This window comes from Schistocerca americana, chromosome 6, assembly GCF_021461395.2.
Source record: "Schistocerca americana isolate TAMUIC-IGC-003095 chromosome 6, iqSchAmer2.1, whole genome shotgun sequence".
Taxonomy (NCBI): Eukaryota; Metazoa; Arthropoda; class Insecta; order Orthoptera; family Acrididae; genus Schistocerca; species Schistocerca americana.
The window spans coordinates 82,674,768-82,692,630 of NC_060124.1; the positions used below are offsets into that span (position 1 = coordinate 82,674,768).

The following is a 17,863-nucleotide window of genomic DNA, read 5'->3' on the forward strand; positions in this document are numbered from 1 at the left end:
GGGTTGTGGTTAAGCCTTTTATTTAAAAATACTGTTGCATAAGCACAAAATACATTTGTCAGTTCAGAGCAGGCTGTTATTTGTTGAACTCTTAAGACATAACTTTGATAATATTATTTTAAGGGTATATTTGCAGTGTTGTGAACTAATTCTACAAGACATCTGTTGTCCTCATAACAGTGTGGTACATATTGTACCTAAATACATATTACTGGTACCGGTATCATTAAACATTGTTTCATATTAGCATTTTCTTCATTTAATAACAATTGCAAACATTGTGGCAGCTGAAGAAGGATGAGAAAACTGAGACTTCCCTTGTTCATGATTATTATGTGTGTGATTTGGTCCACTATGGAGTTTTTATTTTTATCTATGTATCATGTCCCTTCTCAAATAATTTTCACCATCTGGAATAATTTACATTTTCAGTGGTTTTCCTAAGATGTGACAGATGAATTTTTTGTTGTGCTTTTGTTTTACGTGGGCCCAATTTATTGTTTGTCTTGTGTGTGTGGTGGTGGGTTGGGGAAAGGGGAGGGGGGAGCGCATTTGCACCTACGGATGTGTGTGCATTCTGTCATCTTCAAATTCCTGTGGCATTGAATAGAGTTGTTCATCTTTCCAGTATATCAGTAACAGCATGAAGTTCTTTGATGATTTAATTGTTTCACAGGTCAAACTGTAAAAATAATTTTTCAGTGTAATATTTCAATTGTACTCATCACTACTAAATTCAAGTTAGAATGGATTGTTGACAGAAAATTTTGTCAAAGAATGATTGTAGCATGAGGCTATTGTTAGCATTCCTTGGATGCTTAAAACATACCTACATGATGTGTATATGTGAATTCCACTCTCAAACGTTTTGGACAGTATGTCCTTTGAGATTTTTCTCATCCGATTCATATGGCACCCTTCTGAGCATTACTTTAACTGTTTAGCATAACTACACACATCTCTCTTCTTGTATACAAAGTAAGTCATAGGCTGAAATACCCATTTAAGAGCTACTGACATAAATTCAATCATTTTTCTAATAGCAAATTAAATGTGCAAGTTTTAATTTGCTGTGATAATTCCTTATGTATTACACATCTGGCTAACAAAATTACATACCACAGACTTGCATTCTCCATAGTCTCATTCGGAATATAAATCTCATACAAAACTATATTCTAAAGACACTTCTTCTTCCCTTCTACATTGACTCACTGTGAAGTGCATGGTAGAGGGTACATTCCGCTGTACCAGTTATTAAGATTTCTTCCGTTTCCATTCACATATGGAGTTTGGGAAGAATGATTGTTTGAATGCCTCTGTGCATGCATTAATTATTCTAATCTTATCCTCACCATCACTGATATGCAAGGGGTTACAGTATATTCTTAGAATCATCATTTAAAGCTGGTTCTCAAAACTTTGTTAGTAGACTTTCTTGGGATAGTTTACGTTTATCTTCAAGAGTCTCCTAGTTCAGTTCCTTCAGTATCTCTGTGACACTCACCCACATGTCAAGCAAACCTGTGACCATTCATCCTGCCCTTCTCTGTATATGTTCAGTATCCCGTGTTGGTCCTGTTTGGTATGCATCCCACATACTTGAGCAATATTTTAGAACTGGTCACATGAGTTATATGTAAGCAATCTTCTTTGTAGACTGGTTCCACTTCCCCAGTATTCTACCAATAAACAGAAGTCCACCACCTACTTTATCCATGACTGAACCTACATGATCATTCCATTTCATACCCCTACAAATTTTTACACACAGGTACTTGTACAAGTTGGCTGATTCCAGCAGTGGATCACTGATATTATACTCATAGGATGCTACATATTCTTGCTTTGTGAAGTACATAATTTTACATTTCTGAACATTTAAAGTAAGTTTCCAATCTTTGCATCACTTTGAAATCTTATCAAGATCTGATTGAATATTTAGACACATCTTTCAGACAGTACTTCATTATATATAATTGCATCTTCTGCAAAGAGTCTGAGGTTACTATTAATATTATCTGCAAGTCATTAACATACAACATGAACAGCATGTGCCCCAATACACTTCCCTGGGCACATCTGATGACAACTCTCCATCCAGGATAACATGCTGTGTCCTCCCTACCAAAAAGTCCTCAGTCCAGTCACAAATTTCACTTGCTACCCCATATGATCATACTTTTGACAATAACCATAGGCATGGTACTGAGTCAAATGCTTTTTGGAAATCTAGAACTACTGCGTGTACCCGACTGCCTTGACCCAAGGCTTTCAATATGTCATGAGGGAGTAGTGCATTTTTGATAACACATGATCAATGTTTTTGGAATCCTCCATTGAGGAGGTCATTCTTTTCGAGAAACTTCATTATGTTTGATGTCAAGGATATTGGTTAGTAGTTTTGTGGATCACTTCTACTACCCTTCTTGTAGATGGGTGTGACCTGAGCTTTATTCCAAGAATTGGGATGGTCTTTTGTTTGAGGGATCCACAATAGATTATAGTTAGAAGAGGGGCTAACTGAGCCACAAATTCTGTACAGAATCTGGAAGGGATTCAATTGGGCCTTGGAGCTTTGTCCAGTTTTAGCAATTTCAGGTGTTTTTCAACACCATTGACACTAATACTTATTTCATTTATCTTTTCCATGGTACAAGGACTAATTTTGGGCAATTCTTCTGGGTTTTCCTTTAAAGGAACGTTTGAAAATGGAGTTAAGCATTTCAGCTTTTGCTTGCTGGACACTAACCTTGGTGCCACTAACAGCCTTTGCATACAACCAGAATTTCTTTGGGTATTATGAAAGATCACTTGACAGTAATTTGTTACGGTAGTCATTGAAGGCTTCCTGCATTGCTCTCTTGACAGCCAAAAGTGTTTCACTAAGCATCTCTCTATCTATAACCCTATGCTTTTTTTACACCTATTATGCAATAATCTCTGTTTCTTTAGGAGTTTCTTCATAGTGACTGTATACCATGGGGATCCCTCACGTTATGAACTATTCTACTAGCTACATATCTATCCAGTGCATGGTCAACTATCCTTTTAATCTTGAGCCGTAGTTCCTCTATATGCTGTTGTCCTGTGCTGAAAGTTTCAGGTTACTCATTGAGATAAGACATAACTGATTTTTTATCTAGTTCACTGAACATTTCTTCCTGCTTGTTTAGGTAGTCCTTTGTACTCTGTTCATCATTTTTGCAACAACCATGGCATCGTCATTGATGCTGATTTCAGTGTGGACTTCCTAAAAGAGGTCACATCTAGTTTTTGCCATTATAGCCAACATATTTCCATCATGAGTGGAGTTCTGAACTATCTGTTCTAGGTGGTTTACAGAGAAAGCATTCAGTAATATTCTGCAGGATGTCTTATCACACCCAAGACTAACAAAACTGTGATTTTCCCAATTGAAACTGTTGGATAATTAATGGCCCCACCAATGACTGTGGTATGATTGGGGAACTTATGTATGAGTTAACTGAGGTTTTCTCTAAAGTTTTCAGTTACATCAGGAGATGAGTCTGGTGGGCAGTTGAAGGATCCAGTTATCATTTTATGCCCATCACAATACTAAGCCTTGCCCAAACAGTCTCACATGCAGCTTCAATTTCTGTCTTGGTGGATTTGAGTTTCTTGTCTACTGTAACAAATACATCACCTCCAATTCCCATTTGCATATCCTTTTGATATATACTTAAATTTTCTCCAAAAATCTCACTGCTATCAGTCTCAGGTTTGAGACTTTACGTACCTTGTATCATGTCAGCTTCACTGTTTTCTAGGAGTGCTTCAAACTCTCGTTTTGCAGTTAATCATTAGGATTTTAATACTCTCACCTGAAGGAGGCATTTATTTCGATCTTACACTGAGTCTTCTGCATTTCCTGCTGCTATCTGGATTGAATTGAGTCACTTAATCTAAAAAGTCCTTTGTGCAATGCACACACAATCAGCTACCTGAGTAGCAGCATTTGATGGGTAGTGCACACCTGACCCATTAAGGGGGACTCTATAGTTCTCAACCCTATTGCACGAGTCCAGGAAGTTGAAGCCTAGCTTGTCACAAAACCTTCAAAGTCTCTGCTTCAGACCTTCCAATCGACTCAGAACCAAGAGGCCACAATCAGTTCTAGAGACAATGCTGCAAATTATGAGCTTCATTGAAACTCCATGTGTAAGGCTGGTCTTCCCTACTTTTTCTGCCAATCGATGGAATGACCTAGGTATGATATTGGAGCTGTGATGACAGGCATCATTTGTTCCAGTGTGTGCCACAATCTGCAGTTGGTTGCACCCTGTTCCCTCAATGGCTCTTCAGCATGTTGAAGGAGGCCCCCAGGCATACACACTGAGTGCACCTGGTGTCCTTTCACGTCCAATGCTGCCATTTCCCTAAAGGGTACCATCATTTAGCATACATCTGGACTGCTGATGATTAACAGATCACTACTCTTTTGCATTTGCCTCCTCTTGACACTGGCCAAAACAGGTTTCCCCAAAAGAGGTTAAGTGAGTGCCACTGGCTCAGTTTCAGTTTCAGTGAAAGACAGCACCTGAAACTTGTTGTTTGGTAGGATTAGTACAACACTCGAATCTGACAAATTCCACATCATTACAAAGTGTTGTATTCATGATCTATGGAACAAATACTAATCTAATCTAATCTAATCCTCCCTGGTCCCTGTCCATCCTGTACAGGATGCCTAGCTCTACCACTGAAATGCCACTCGCAGTCAAGTGGACAAGTAATGAAAGATGCTGCACTTTCTGTAGTAGAGACAGGATCCACAGGAGTGGATAGTACTTTAGTTACCTTTAGTATCAGTACCATAGGTACACAAATCTTGGGAGCTCTTCTAACATAATGACTCACAGCAGCTGCCTATTATTTAACAGTAGTCGCGGTGACTTTCAGCTGCTTACGAATGCAAACCAACTCATTCTGTGTTCAAGAACAGTATTCACAGTGGGGCTGCATCTTAGCTCGTGTGATGTATTTCAGGACAGTGAACAAATAACTTTAAATTAAGCCTGCTGATTATCTTTTAATCTGTTATGCTAAAAAGTTGCTAATTCCTTTCCTTCAGGAAGTGACTGCACTGTAACATCAGCACATAGCATCACATTTTCTGCTGAACTATCTTAATCACCTGCAATAAAAAAATAGATATTAAATATCATTGCTACATATGTACTCTATTTTATAATGTTCCCATTCCATTTTACATAAATACTGTCATATTGAACAATTATTTTTTGTCTTGTTTTTTATATTATGCATTAGTGATTTAATTTATATTCTTTGAGGCATCAGTTTCATATATGAAGTTGATACATATTTTCCTTACTTTCCATTTCTTATTCTGATATAAATGACACAATTTATGATTAAAAAAATAATTCTTAATAATTACTCTTTCTGTAGGTCCAAATAAAAAGGAAAATAAATTCATCATGCCAATTTTGGAATTACCATTAGGCTCATTGTAAGCTTCGCTAAAGTGAACATTGTCACTTAATTGTTTTAGTAGAGAAGTGAATAATGTCTTAAAACAGTGTGTTCTATATTGTCAATCTACTACAGCATTCTTGGTCAACACCTAAGCAGTTTTACTACCTAAATACTGTTTTATATGTCTAACATTTGTTATGTCAAATTCATAACTATGACAAGTCTGCATTTAATTTACATTTCTGTATTTCTCTGAGTGACAAAAACTGAAGCTCAAAGATGAAGAATGGTTGCCGATATATTTCTTCAACGTATCTTTTTGCTCACCAGCTTATTTTACTTTCTCACATAATATTCACTAGACATTTACATGAAATTCAATATTCACTAGACATTTACATGAAATTCAAACTAACAGTACTAAAACATATCACCTTTACCTTTCTTAAACGTAGAGATAGTACTTGAACTTTTAATGCTGATGTTCAATGAATAAATTAAAAAAAAGGTGATCTGCAACAGAAAATGCGCACTGATTGAATAACTGATTTTTAATTGGTCCTGTACAATTGCACTAAATACAGAAAGTTTATGTATAACATATGACACATCAAAAATATAAAACATTAAGCATCACATATTTTTCAAAGAGCAACAATTCCGATTGAATTTTTTTAAGTCTAATTATTACACAGAATATTATTTACAGAGTTAATTTATTATTAATCTTTAACACTGTAATATTTCAAAAACAATGTATTTTAATGTTCTGCTACTGATTCCAAAGACAACACATGTTATGTATTACCTCCATACTGAAATTATTATTATTTCTTTCACTATTATTATTATTATTATTGTTGTTGTTGTTGTTGTTGTTGTCTTCACCATTATTTACTGTACCATTTGGTATGCGTTGCTCTGTGTCCTTATCTACAATATAGAATTCAGCTGTCACTATCAAAACATTTCATTCATCATTAACCTACAACTTCTACAAACTCTACAGCTTCAACTTATTGTATCATGACATACATTCCCATATTCCATAACCAAAAATAACCATTTACATACCTAGTACCTATTTAACAAAATTTTCACGAAATATTTTATATATTTTGCCAAGAATATCTCACTTGGCAGTCACTCATATCACCATTATAACTACATTTGCATTGATAGTTTGAATTGTTTTGTTTTCAGGACCCAAAACGGTTACTTAGAGATGTTGGAATGGATGGAGCATCAACACTGCTTCAAGTTGTTGCTCTTGTGGGATTCATATTCCTTTATCGTACTATAGCTTACTTTGCTCTCCGGTATAGGCTCACCATAGAATTTTCAAACAAGCTACTCAGTTATATTGCAAAGATTTTGAGGAGGAAGTGAATCATTTTTTTTTATTTGGGGCAAAAAAGTTTTCAAGTGTCCAGTATGGTGTCACAACAACAGTGACTAAAATTTGTACTGTGGCAAATATGGTACATGTTTCACAACATTACACTTTGTCAGTATTATAAAGAGGAGATATTTACAAGTGACCTGAAGATCTGTGAAATATCCAATTTCAAAAACATATAACAAGAAATAAGAACACTACAGCACCTGCTCCAATGGAATTGTACAAGACATGTGAAATGCACAGTGCACATGTAAACAGCAGTTAGTGACAGACCACAAGTGTGTTTGGTGCCAGTAAAGGACTAAGAACAATAAATGCTGTGTCCTTAATGCATCAAACAGATACAAAGGACAAAACAGATCATCCAAGATGATAAATGTTTCATCATATATCAGTTCACAGACGTGGACTAAAATCTGTTTCATTTATCACTACTGTAGGACAGTATCTTAGTGTTTAAATGTGAATGCTCTGGAAACAAAGTAGAAAATAATCTTTTTCCACATAAATATGAAAATGATGATTGTTGAAATGATTTTGATTGTGTTGGATAAATTTTATAACTCCAGTTCCAGTTTGTTCCTAATGCCATTCTAATGGTGTTACATTTTGTGAATGGAAGTCTATATACTGTGTGCTGTACCATAGAGTTATCCAATCTGCTTAATATTAATCTCCTAGTCTATCAAGCTTAGTAAATTCCAAAAAAGATACATTTGACAAAGTTTTGTTATGAGCACCTAAATAGTTTTCTTTGCTTTTGTGGTATTCATTTATTTGTGTGGTAGCTCATTCTATAAATTTACAGTTTAAAAATAAAGTAACTTGTTGTTTTTATCTGAGGTACAAATGAAATTACAGTTCATTTGTCAAACAAAATAGTGGAGTAAGTGATGTAATGCAGTGCAAAGTTGTATCTCAGTTGGCAGTAGCTGACAATCTTTGAAATAATTTTCTTTTTTAATATCAGTTTTATGAAAACTGGAAGTCAGCTACAGGAACATGTTATATCTTGCATGATTTTAGCCAGCAATAGTACAATAGCAATATATCATGGTTTCTTGGCTCCAGTGAATACCTTAATACTCCAATAGTGATAATGATAGCAGGCCAAATATCTGTGATTTTTATTACTTAATAGTAAGGTTGTGTCACAGTGTGACATGGTTTAAATTCCTTTAAATCTGTGATTTATGTACTTATCACGTAAAGTTCAACTGTAAGTTATTGAATTGCATAGAATTGTTACTTCATATAACATCTAATCAATTAGTCTTTTTGTGTACAGTGTACTACATAATGGTAGCCTCTCTCATTGCTAAGCAAATTTACCTCATAGTGCAGTCACTTTGGTGACAGAAACTGAAGATATTTTTGTATCATATCAGAACAGTTGCATAGAAATATATGTTGTTTCTCATAAGATGGTTTAATATATTTAATAAATATTTGAAAAGATGTGTGTCTGTTTTCCTTACAAACCCAATGATGTACATACAATGTATAAGTTACAACTGAGGCGTAACACATCATTTTAGGGAAAATGATGTGTTACAGTCTCCGTCCTTTTAGACAATGAAATATGATCAGCATAGTTAATAAATACTTTTATTAATAATTATCTTTTGGGCAGCATATTGTGGGAGAAATTGTCTATTATCATGTGCAGGTAATATGAGTTATATGGGCACTGTACACCTGCAATACGGGATAACAAGTTTAGCATCTCCACTTGCTGTGGGCCGTTTATACTTAGACATCATGGCTTGATGGTATGTTGTGGCCATGGAGAATGGCCTCACAATAACAACAGTAATGATGTAGAAGGAGAAACAGTTTTAAAACTGCTACTCTGCCTTTAGTCCTCAGATGTCTTGCTTTCTGTCAAAATGTATTCTTGTTGTGCAGTCTAATGAGACAAGATATTTGTAATTCAAGCAGTTGTGATATGATTGTATTATACATACTTTATGGTAGTTATGTGTCAATGTATAAAGAAGCTTAAACAAATTGAGTTTGAAAGAAGAAGTATTTTTAGTCAATAGATAGATATGACAAGGATTCCACCTTCCTTTCAGCCAGTAGCACAGAAGATGCTGCAAAGGAAAAGAAATTCATTGAGAAGAGCAAAAGCACCGTTATTCAGATCTTATTAGCAGGTCTTAATCATAATTAATTTACAACACAGGTGGCCACAAAACTATATTATGTATCATTCATTGATCAATGAAAAGCTAAAGAAAATAATAAACACTTCAGAACAGGTAAGCATGTTGGTACTTGCGAATATGTACATATGATATGGAAGGAGGGTAAGGAGGAGGATATTTTGCTCATGCTGGAGAAAAAGTTATTTATGAAACACTTACTTTAGAAAATGGTCACATTATGCATGAAACATAATATGTGGATTGTACGTGTGTAGCAGTAGGAAAGCGTAGCTATGGAACTCTTGGGGCTGTGTTAAACAAACGTGATAAACTTATGACTTGTTTTGTTCTTGTGCTTTTCAATCTGGTTTGATACAGCTCTTCATGATAGTCTAGCCTGTGCAAACCTCTTTGTCCCCGAATGAGATTTTCACTCTGCAGCAGAGTGTGCACTGATATGAAACTTCCTGGCAGGTTAAAACGGTGTGCCGGACCGAGACTTGAACTCGGGACCTTTGCCTTTCGCGGGCGAGTGCTCTACCAACTGAGCTACCCAAGCACAACTCACGCCCCTTCCTCACAGCTTTACTTCTGCCAGTACCTCATCTCCTACCTTCCAAACCTTACAGAAGCTCTCCTGCGAACCTTGCAGAACTAGCACTCCTGAAAGAAAGGATATTGCGGAGACGTGGCTTAGCCACAGCCTGGGGGATGTTTTCAAAATGAGATTTTCACTCTGCAGCGGAGTGTGTGCTGATATGAAACTTCCTGGCAGATTAAAACTGTGTGCCGGACCGTGACTCGAACTCGGGACCTTTGCCTTTCGCGGGCAAGTGCTCTACCAACTGAACTACCCAAGCTCGACTCACGCCTTGTCCTCACAGCTTTACTTCCGCCAGTACCTCATCTCCTACCTTCCAAACTTTACAGAAGATGAGGTGCTGGCAGAAGTAAAGCTGTGAGGACAAGGTGTGAGTCGTGCTTGGGTAGCTCAGTTGGTAGAGCACTTGCTCGCAAAAGGCAAAGGTCCCGAGTTTGAGTCTCGGTCCGGCACACAGTTTTAATCTACCAGGAAGTTTCAAACCTCTTTATTTTTGCATAACTACTGCAACCTTAGGCCCACTATTGTTCCTCATACATGTAAACAATCTTCTGTCTAATACTCAACAACCAGAATTAGGTCTTTTTGCAGATGACACTAGAATTGTTATCAATCCAAGCATACTTACATTCTGTGAAAGATGTCACCCTCAACTTTAAAAGGCACAACATGTTCCGTTCTGTATATCTAGAGGTATTACACCAATGATAAGTGTAACACTTGGTGGGGAAGTAATAAATAGGGTGGAAGCTTCAGAATTCTTAGGTGTCCATATCAGTGAGATTTTGAACTGGAAAAGGCACACTCTGGAACTCTAAAATACTTGGTTCAGCCACATTTGCACTTAAAATCATTGCAAGTCTTTGGAAGAGACAAATTAATAAGTTGACGTATTTTGCATATTTTCATTCAATAATTTCATATGGAATAATGCTCTGAGTAACTCATCTTTAAGAAATAAAATCTTCATTCTTCAAAAAACATACTGTAAGAGTAATATGTGGTGCACATCTATGATCTTCTTGTAGACATCTGTTTAAGGACTACTGTTTCATGGTATATTTATTCCCTCATGAAGTTTGTTGTAAATAATCCATTGCAGTTCAAAAGGAACAATGATATACATAATTACAACATCAAAATGAAAAATGACATTCATTACTCCACATAATGGCTGTCTTTACCACAAAAAGGGATGCACAATGCTGTAACAAGAATTTTTCAAAACTTACCCAGTGATATAAAATATCTGTCAGATAGCAAAGTAAAATTTGGAAACAAACTAAAAAGGTTTCTACTTAAAAAATCCTTCTATTCTGTAGAATAATTTCTTTTACTGTAATATGTAAAAGGTTGTAGGTAGGAATTACTACTCACATCTGTAAAAAGATATTATAAATTTTCAGCCTGCAGACATATTTACAAATTAATTTGCTATGTGTATGTAAAATGACTTGATCCACATCACTAGAATTTATCATGCAGATGCTCCATGGAACATGAAACTAATTAACTAACCTACATCTATCTGAACCTGCTTACTGTAGTCAAACCTTGATCAGCCTGTTTGATGTTCACCCCCACATTTCCCTTCACTGCCAAACTGAAAATTCTTCAACACTTCCGGATGTGTCCTGTCAACCGATATTTTCTTTTAGTCAAGTTGTGTCATGAATCTATTTTCTTTCAAATTCAATTCAGTATCCCCTCATTAGTTATCTGATTTACCCATTCAACTTTCAATATTCTCCTGAAACAATACATTTCAAAAGTTTCTACTCTCTTCTTGTCTGTACCGTCTAACACAGTGGTTCCCACCCTTTTTCAAATCATTATCCCTGAGTGCAATCAGGTATTAGTTAGTACACTCTTCCCCCCACCCCACACACCTTCCTCCCACCACCATTGACATTATGACCTAACTGAACTTTAGAATCAAATCAAATTTTCATGAACTCTCTTACTTTTACAATAATGGATGATGAATTACAATTAGTTTTTATAGTTGTTTTATTAAACTGCAGACTGAGACAGGCAATTAATACTGTTTACTTGTAAAAACCTCTTTTATAGAATGATGAAGCAATTCTCAGTGCATTGCGATTGCTGTCTACAACTTCTCCTCAGAAAGGAATGTGAACTGTCCATACTGAGGATAAACATTTGTTACAAAAGATGCTTCCTCTCTACCATTACTGTCCCTGGAAACACTTGCTTCACCAACACCCTGCATCCCCATTTCAGATCATTCAAGTTAACGCATTATCATCACATAATTAATTCAATATAGAGCACTGACCCACCTACTTGCTTGGAGGTTCACAATGAATTTGACTCCCTGCTCTTCAATCTGATTCTGCATTCCTGATTTCGGGCCAACATCTATCTTCCATAACATCTACCAGGCCACTGAAAACCACAGCCAATTCTTTGAACATTTGGCCCCAAGCAAATCAGTCACATTTCCCATTATATTTACACTGAAATTCATTTTTTTTTACATTTGCATTCAGAATGGTTCCCATTGCATGTGCACTGAAAATTTGCTCCTGTTTATTATTACCAAAAATTACTTCCTGTACACATGCACTGAAAACTGTACACAAAGTATAAGTATGGAAATTTACTTTTTGAATTTTGGTATTTTTTCAAATTTACACGGAAATCAACTTTTTGCACTTTCTCGTCAAATGCTACTCTTTGTAAACTCTTCACTTCTTTATCTGTCTCCAATGCTCTGTACATATCCATCACTGATAACTTGAAAACAGGTTTCTTTACTTTAATGACTTTCCTCCTCTCAGTTGCTTCACACTGCAGCACAATATTACTTAACTCAACCTTCGGTAATTGCTTTACACTTACCACATTACTAATTTCCAAAGCTTTACATTCTTTTACAACAAGATCATTAACTTCAATACTTTCATTTACTACCTGCACACATTCTGTCTCCACATAAAGAACATCAATATATAGGCCTACATCAACAATTTTCTGTTCAACCCCCAGATCCTGAATATTAACATTGCTTATTTGCACTACATCTGTAATAATTCATTATCATTATTATTATCATCATCATCATCACCCGCATCAATATTTATGTCTACATCTGTGTGCATTATCACCAGATCAACATCAGTAACAACTTCGCTAACTTTTTCACTTAATACCAACAGACATCCTCTTTACATAGCCCTCTCCCCCTTCTCAATATCAACAGTATTTACCTGCTTTGTATTGGAAATCACTTCATTACTATCTCAAAAGAACATATTGACACTACTATAGTTAAATAATTCTGACAAAAATCAACAACTTCCACTCCCTTATTACATTTGTTTTGAAATACAGTTTAATTTTACAACCTGTGATGACTGAAAGATACTGATTTCAAATCAGAATTTTCTGTTCCATCTTTCTTTTTCTCTATGAATTTTGTAAGATTAGCATTAATAATACCAATTCCTTTTTTTAATTTCTTTTAATATCACTACTTCTTCTCATCATCCTTTGAAGCATCTCTCACTGTGTTCAACAAAGACAAGAGTGTTGGCTTATGATGCATATCTTCTCACCCTGTTGTCTTATGGAATTATTTTCTACAGCAGTGCACCTAAAATGAGTAAGTTGTTTACTCTGCAAAAATGAGCACCAAGAATTTTCTGTGAAGTACTTCTTGCAGAAGCTGCTTTAATTACCTTGAAATTCTTACCCTTACTTTACAATACATGTACTCCTTTATGGTTTTCTTTGCCGATAATACAATGTGCATTCAAGGTATAATATCTCTGTTTCTTTTTTGTTTTTTTTATGACTGGAAACTGAAACATGCAGTTTGTTTTAAAATATGTGTGCACTCATTGTGAATGTCCCTGCTAACAAGTTTTCCAAAGGTCCTCAAGAAATTGGTATACATGAGAATTGTTAATAACCTGAACAGCCATAACATTCTCAGTCAATGACAGTTTGGTTTCCGGCAAGGCCTATCAATCGATGATGCTATTTTCTATTCTCGAATCTCTTAACAGAAAATTGGCACCAATTGGAATCCTATGTGACCTATCCAAAGCTTTTGATTGTGTCAACCACAAAATTCTGCTGAATAAAGCAGACTACTATGGGTTAAATGGAATAATAGGAACATGGATTAAATCCTACCTTTCACATAGGAAACAAAGGATAATAATTACTGACTGTAGCGGAATCCCAACTTTATCCAAGTGAGGCACAATCAACACTGGAACACCTCAAGGCTCAGTACTGGGACCCTTACTGTTTCTCATATTTATAAATGACATCCCACACAGCACCATGTCAGTGAGCAAGTTCACCCTATTCGCTGATGATACTTCTCTTCTAATTGACAAAGCAACAGGGATCAACCGGGAAACATCTGTGAACAATACATTTGATGACCTTCTGAAAAATGGACACTCTATAAATACACTTCTGGCCATTAAAATTGCTACACCAAGAAGAAATGCAGATGATAAATGGGTATTCATTGGACACATATATTATACTAGAACTGACATGTGATTACATTTTCCCGCAATTTGGGTGCATAGATCCTGAGAAATCAGTACCCAAAACAAGCATCTCTGGCCGTAATAACTGTCTTGATACGCCTGGATATTTAGTCAAACAGAGCATGGATCGCATGTACAGGTACAGCTGTCCATGTAGCTTCAACGCGATATAACAGTTCATCAAGAGTAGTGACTGGCGTATTGTGACAAGCCAGTTGCTCGGCCACCATTGACCAGACGTTTTCAATTGGTGAGAGACCTGGAGAATGTGCTGGCCAGGCCAGCAGTTGAACATTTTCAGTATCCAGAAAGGACCGTACAGGACCTGCAACATGCGATCGTGCATTATTCTGCTGAAATGTAGGGTTTCGCAGGGATCAAATGAAGGGTGGCTCAAATGGCTCTGAGCACTATGGGACTTAACATCTATGGTCATCAGTCCCCAAATGAAGGGTAGATCCACGGGTCATAACACATCTGAAATGTAACGTCCACTGTTCAAAGTGCCGTCGATGCGAACAAAAGGTGACCAAGACGTGTAACCAATGGCATCCCATACCATAACGCCGGGTGATACGCCAATATGGCGATGCTGAATACACGCTTCCAATGTGCGTTCACCGCAATGTTGCCAAACATGGATGCGACCATCATGATGCTGTAAACAGAACCTGGATTCATCCGAAAAAATGACGTTTTGCCATTCTTGCACCCAGGTTTGTCATTGAGTACACCATCGCAGGCGCTCCTGTCTGTGATGCAGTGTCAAGGGTAACCGCAGCCATGGTCTCCGAGCTGATAGCCCATGCTGCTGCAAACGTCGTCGAACTGTTCGTGCAGATGGTTGCACGATCCGTTACAGCCATGCGGATAAGATGCCTGTCATCTCGACTGCTAGAGATAAGAGGCTGTTGGGTCCAGCACGGCATTCTGTATTACCCTCCTGACCCCACCGATTCCATATTCTGCTAACAGTAATTGGACCTCCACCAACACGAGCAGCAATGTCACGATATGATAAACCGCAATTGCGATAGGCTACAATCCGACCTTTATCAAAGTCGGAAACATGGTGGTATGCGTTTCTCCTCCTTACACGAGGCATCACAACAACATTTGACCGGGCAACGCCGGTCAACTGCTGTTTGTGTATGAGAAACCGATTGGAAACTTGCCTCATGTCAGCACGTTTTAGGTGTCGCCACTGGTGCCAACCTTGTGTGAATGCTCTGAAAAGCTAATCATTTGCACATCACAGCATCTTCTACGTGTCGGTTAAATTTTGCATCTGTAGCATGTCATCTTCATGGTGTAGGAATTTTAATGACCAGTAGTGCATACAAAATTCATTATGTACAGTTTCATATGGCACATATAGAACTGGGGGATATAAATATAGAATGTAATGGACAACAAATAAAGCAAGTTGACTCAGCTAAGTTCCTGGGTGTGTACATAGACTGCAAGCTAAATTGGACCAACCATATCCTAGATCAGTGCTTCCCAACAGACGCGGACCCCCAGGAGTCCGCGAGCTATGCCAGAGGGGTCCGCAAGATGCGATTAGAATAAAAAATATATTAAATATATTTCGTATGATAACAGATTTTTTGTTTTGACTGCTTCCTGCATGGGCAGAGATTTAGCTAATGCTAACTTCTGCGTCTAGTGTCTTCCTAGCGTCAACTGACACTAGCACACTCTAGCACAAAAATGGAATTAGATAGAGGAAAATAGTTCTGCTGTATGCCCTTAGACTGTGTCCACTGCCTCTTAAGCTCAATATTGTTTCAATAATGAATATGTAATGTTTTTTTAAGGACCAAAAAATGAAAATGTATAAAAAGACTCTTAATTTGGCTTTTTTAGGTACCTGATACTGTGGTATGACAAGGTACCAATCATGCTCGATGAGGGGGTCCTCGAGCAAATTTTGTTGGGAACCCCTGTCCTAGATCTAGAAAAAAGGCTGCATTCTGCAACATTTGCCTTACGCATAATTGCATCAACCACACATAAAGAGCCATAAGTGCTGCTTATTTCGGATATTTCCATGCACTTTTGGCTTTTGGAATCATCTTTTGGGGCAACCAGCCTTGGCAAAATAAAAAGTTTTTATTGCTCAGAAGAGAGCTATATGTATCATGAGTGGTGTGCAACCAAGGCACTCATGCAGAAATCTGTTTAGGAAACTACAGGTATTTACAATGATATCTCAGTACATATACTCCCTTGTATGTTTCTTTAATAAAAACCACTCTCTCTTCAAAACTAATGGTAAATATCATGGTCACAACATATGGTCAAAAGAGGACTTTCATAGTAACCAGTCAAACTATACCCTTGTACATAAAGGAATAAATTATACAGGCATCAAAATTTACAATGCTTTATCCAGTGTCATCAAAAGTCTTGCTCCTGAAACACTAAAGCGCAAGAGTAAACTGAAGGAATACCTAATACAAAAGTCATTCTATTCGATTAGTGAATGTTTTAGTACACAGGAGCAAGTTTTTATTATACAACCAAGTTAGCCACGCAATGTAAGCATAAACGATACTATTTGTTGCTGTAATGTTATATTGTTGCTCAAATACTTTGATATTATTAATCTCAATGCGTACACATAAGTGTTAATTCTGATGTATGTAATATGTTTTTATTTCTTCTAGTGCCCCATGTTCTTAGAAAGAGTTTTGTAATGAATTAACCATATTGTGTGCCGCTGTATTGTTAATATTGTAAAAATATTGACTTGTTCCATATCCTTGTAATTGCATTGCTATCAGGATCAACAGAACTCGCAATAAAATAAAATAAAATAAATGTATGACAGAGATGTCACCACTGTTTGGCACACATAACTTTAGTGGTAGTGGTAAGAGTGAGAACCATTTTTCATACTTAAAAAGATGTTTTTTTGCTGCAAGAAAAGCCTATAATCGTTCATTTTCTTCAATTGTGTGGTATGTCACTGATTTAAATTTATCACCAGTCAAGAAAGAAATATGGTGATAATGTCATGGATGTGTCTAATGCGTGTTCATGGGTGTGACAGTTCAAAGAAGGCAGAATGTCATGTGATAACAAACTGAGACAATGCATTGCACCAGATAGTCTGAAAATATGAGCTAGCAAGTGGAGAAAGGGGTTTTGGAGGATCAGTTTATGAGTGTGAATTACACTGCTTCCAAAGTTGGTATTGCCATGGGATCCACACACACAATCCTGTATGAAGATCTGAAAATGTGAAAAGTGTCCTTCAGGTGGGTGCCGCGAATGGTGACAGATGACTGCAAGGTTGCACATGTAGTATGTTTCCGGGTAATGTTGACATATGATGATTGCATACATGGGACTTCCTTTCCATCGTGACAATGGATGAGACTTGTTTGCCGTTTTTCAATCCTTGAATGAAGTGCCACTGCAGTTTCATTGTGACAACAACTCTGAAGTAATTTCTCATGCTCCCTACTCACCTGACCTGGTTCATACTGACTTTTGGCTGTTTCCAACAATCTAAGTCACTCTCTATAGTTGCGCATCCACTAGCCATATTGCTATTGGAGCAGCAACTTTCCAGTGATCGAACCAGACAGCTAAGGAAGCATTTGAAGAGGCAATGGAATCATGGCATGAACATTGTGAAAAATGTGTATGGTTGCAGGAGATTATGTCAAGAGACGACAAAAGTTTCACTGTTTTCATATGATTA

At 36.9% G+C, this 17,863-nt stretch overlaps 1 protein-coding gene across 1 annotated transcript in view; it reads left to right on the plus strand.

The window, feature by feature from the left end:
• Positions 1–8,280, plus strand: part of LOC124619567 (ATP-binding cassette subfamily G member 4-like) — a 323,941-nt gene extending 315,661 nt beyond the window's left edge. The window contains exon 12 of the mRNA XM_047146057.1: positions 6,664–8,280. Coding sequence (XP_047002013.1) covers positions 6,664–6,849 — 186 coding nt within the window. The 3' untranslated portion in view covers positions 6,850–8,280. The remainder of the gene's footprint in view (positions 1–6,663) is intronic.
• Positions 8,281–17,863: the final 9,583 nt, after the last annotated feature.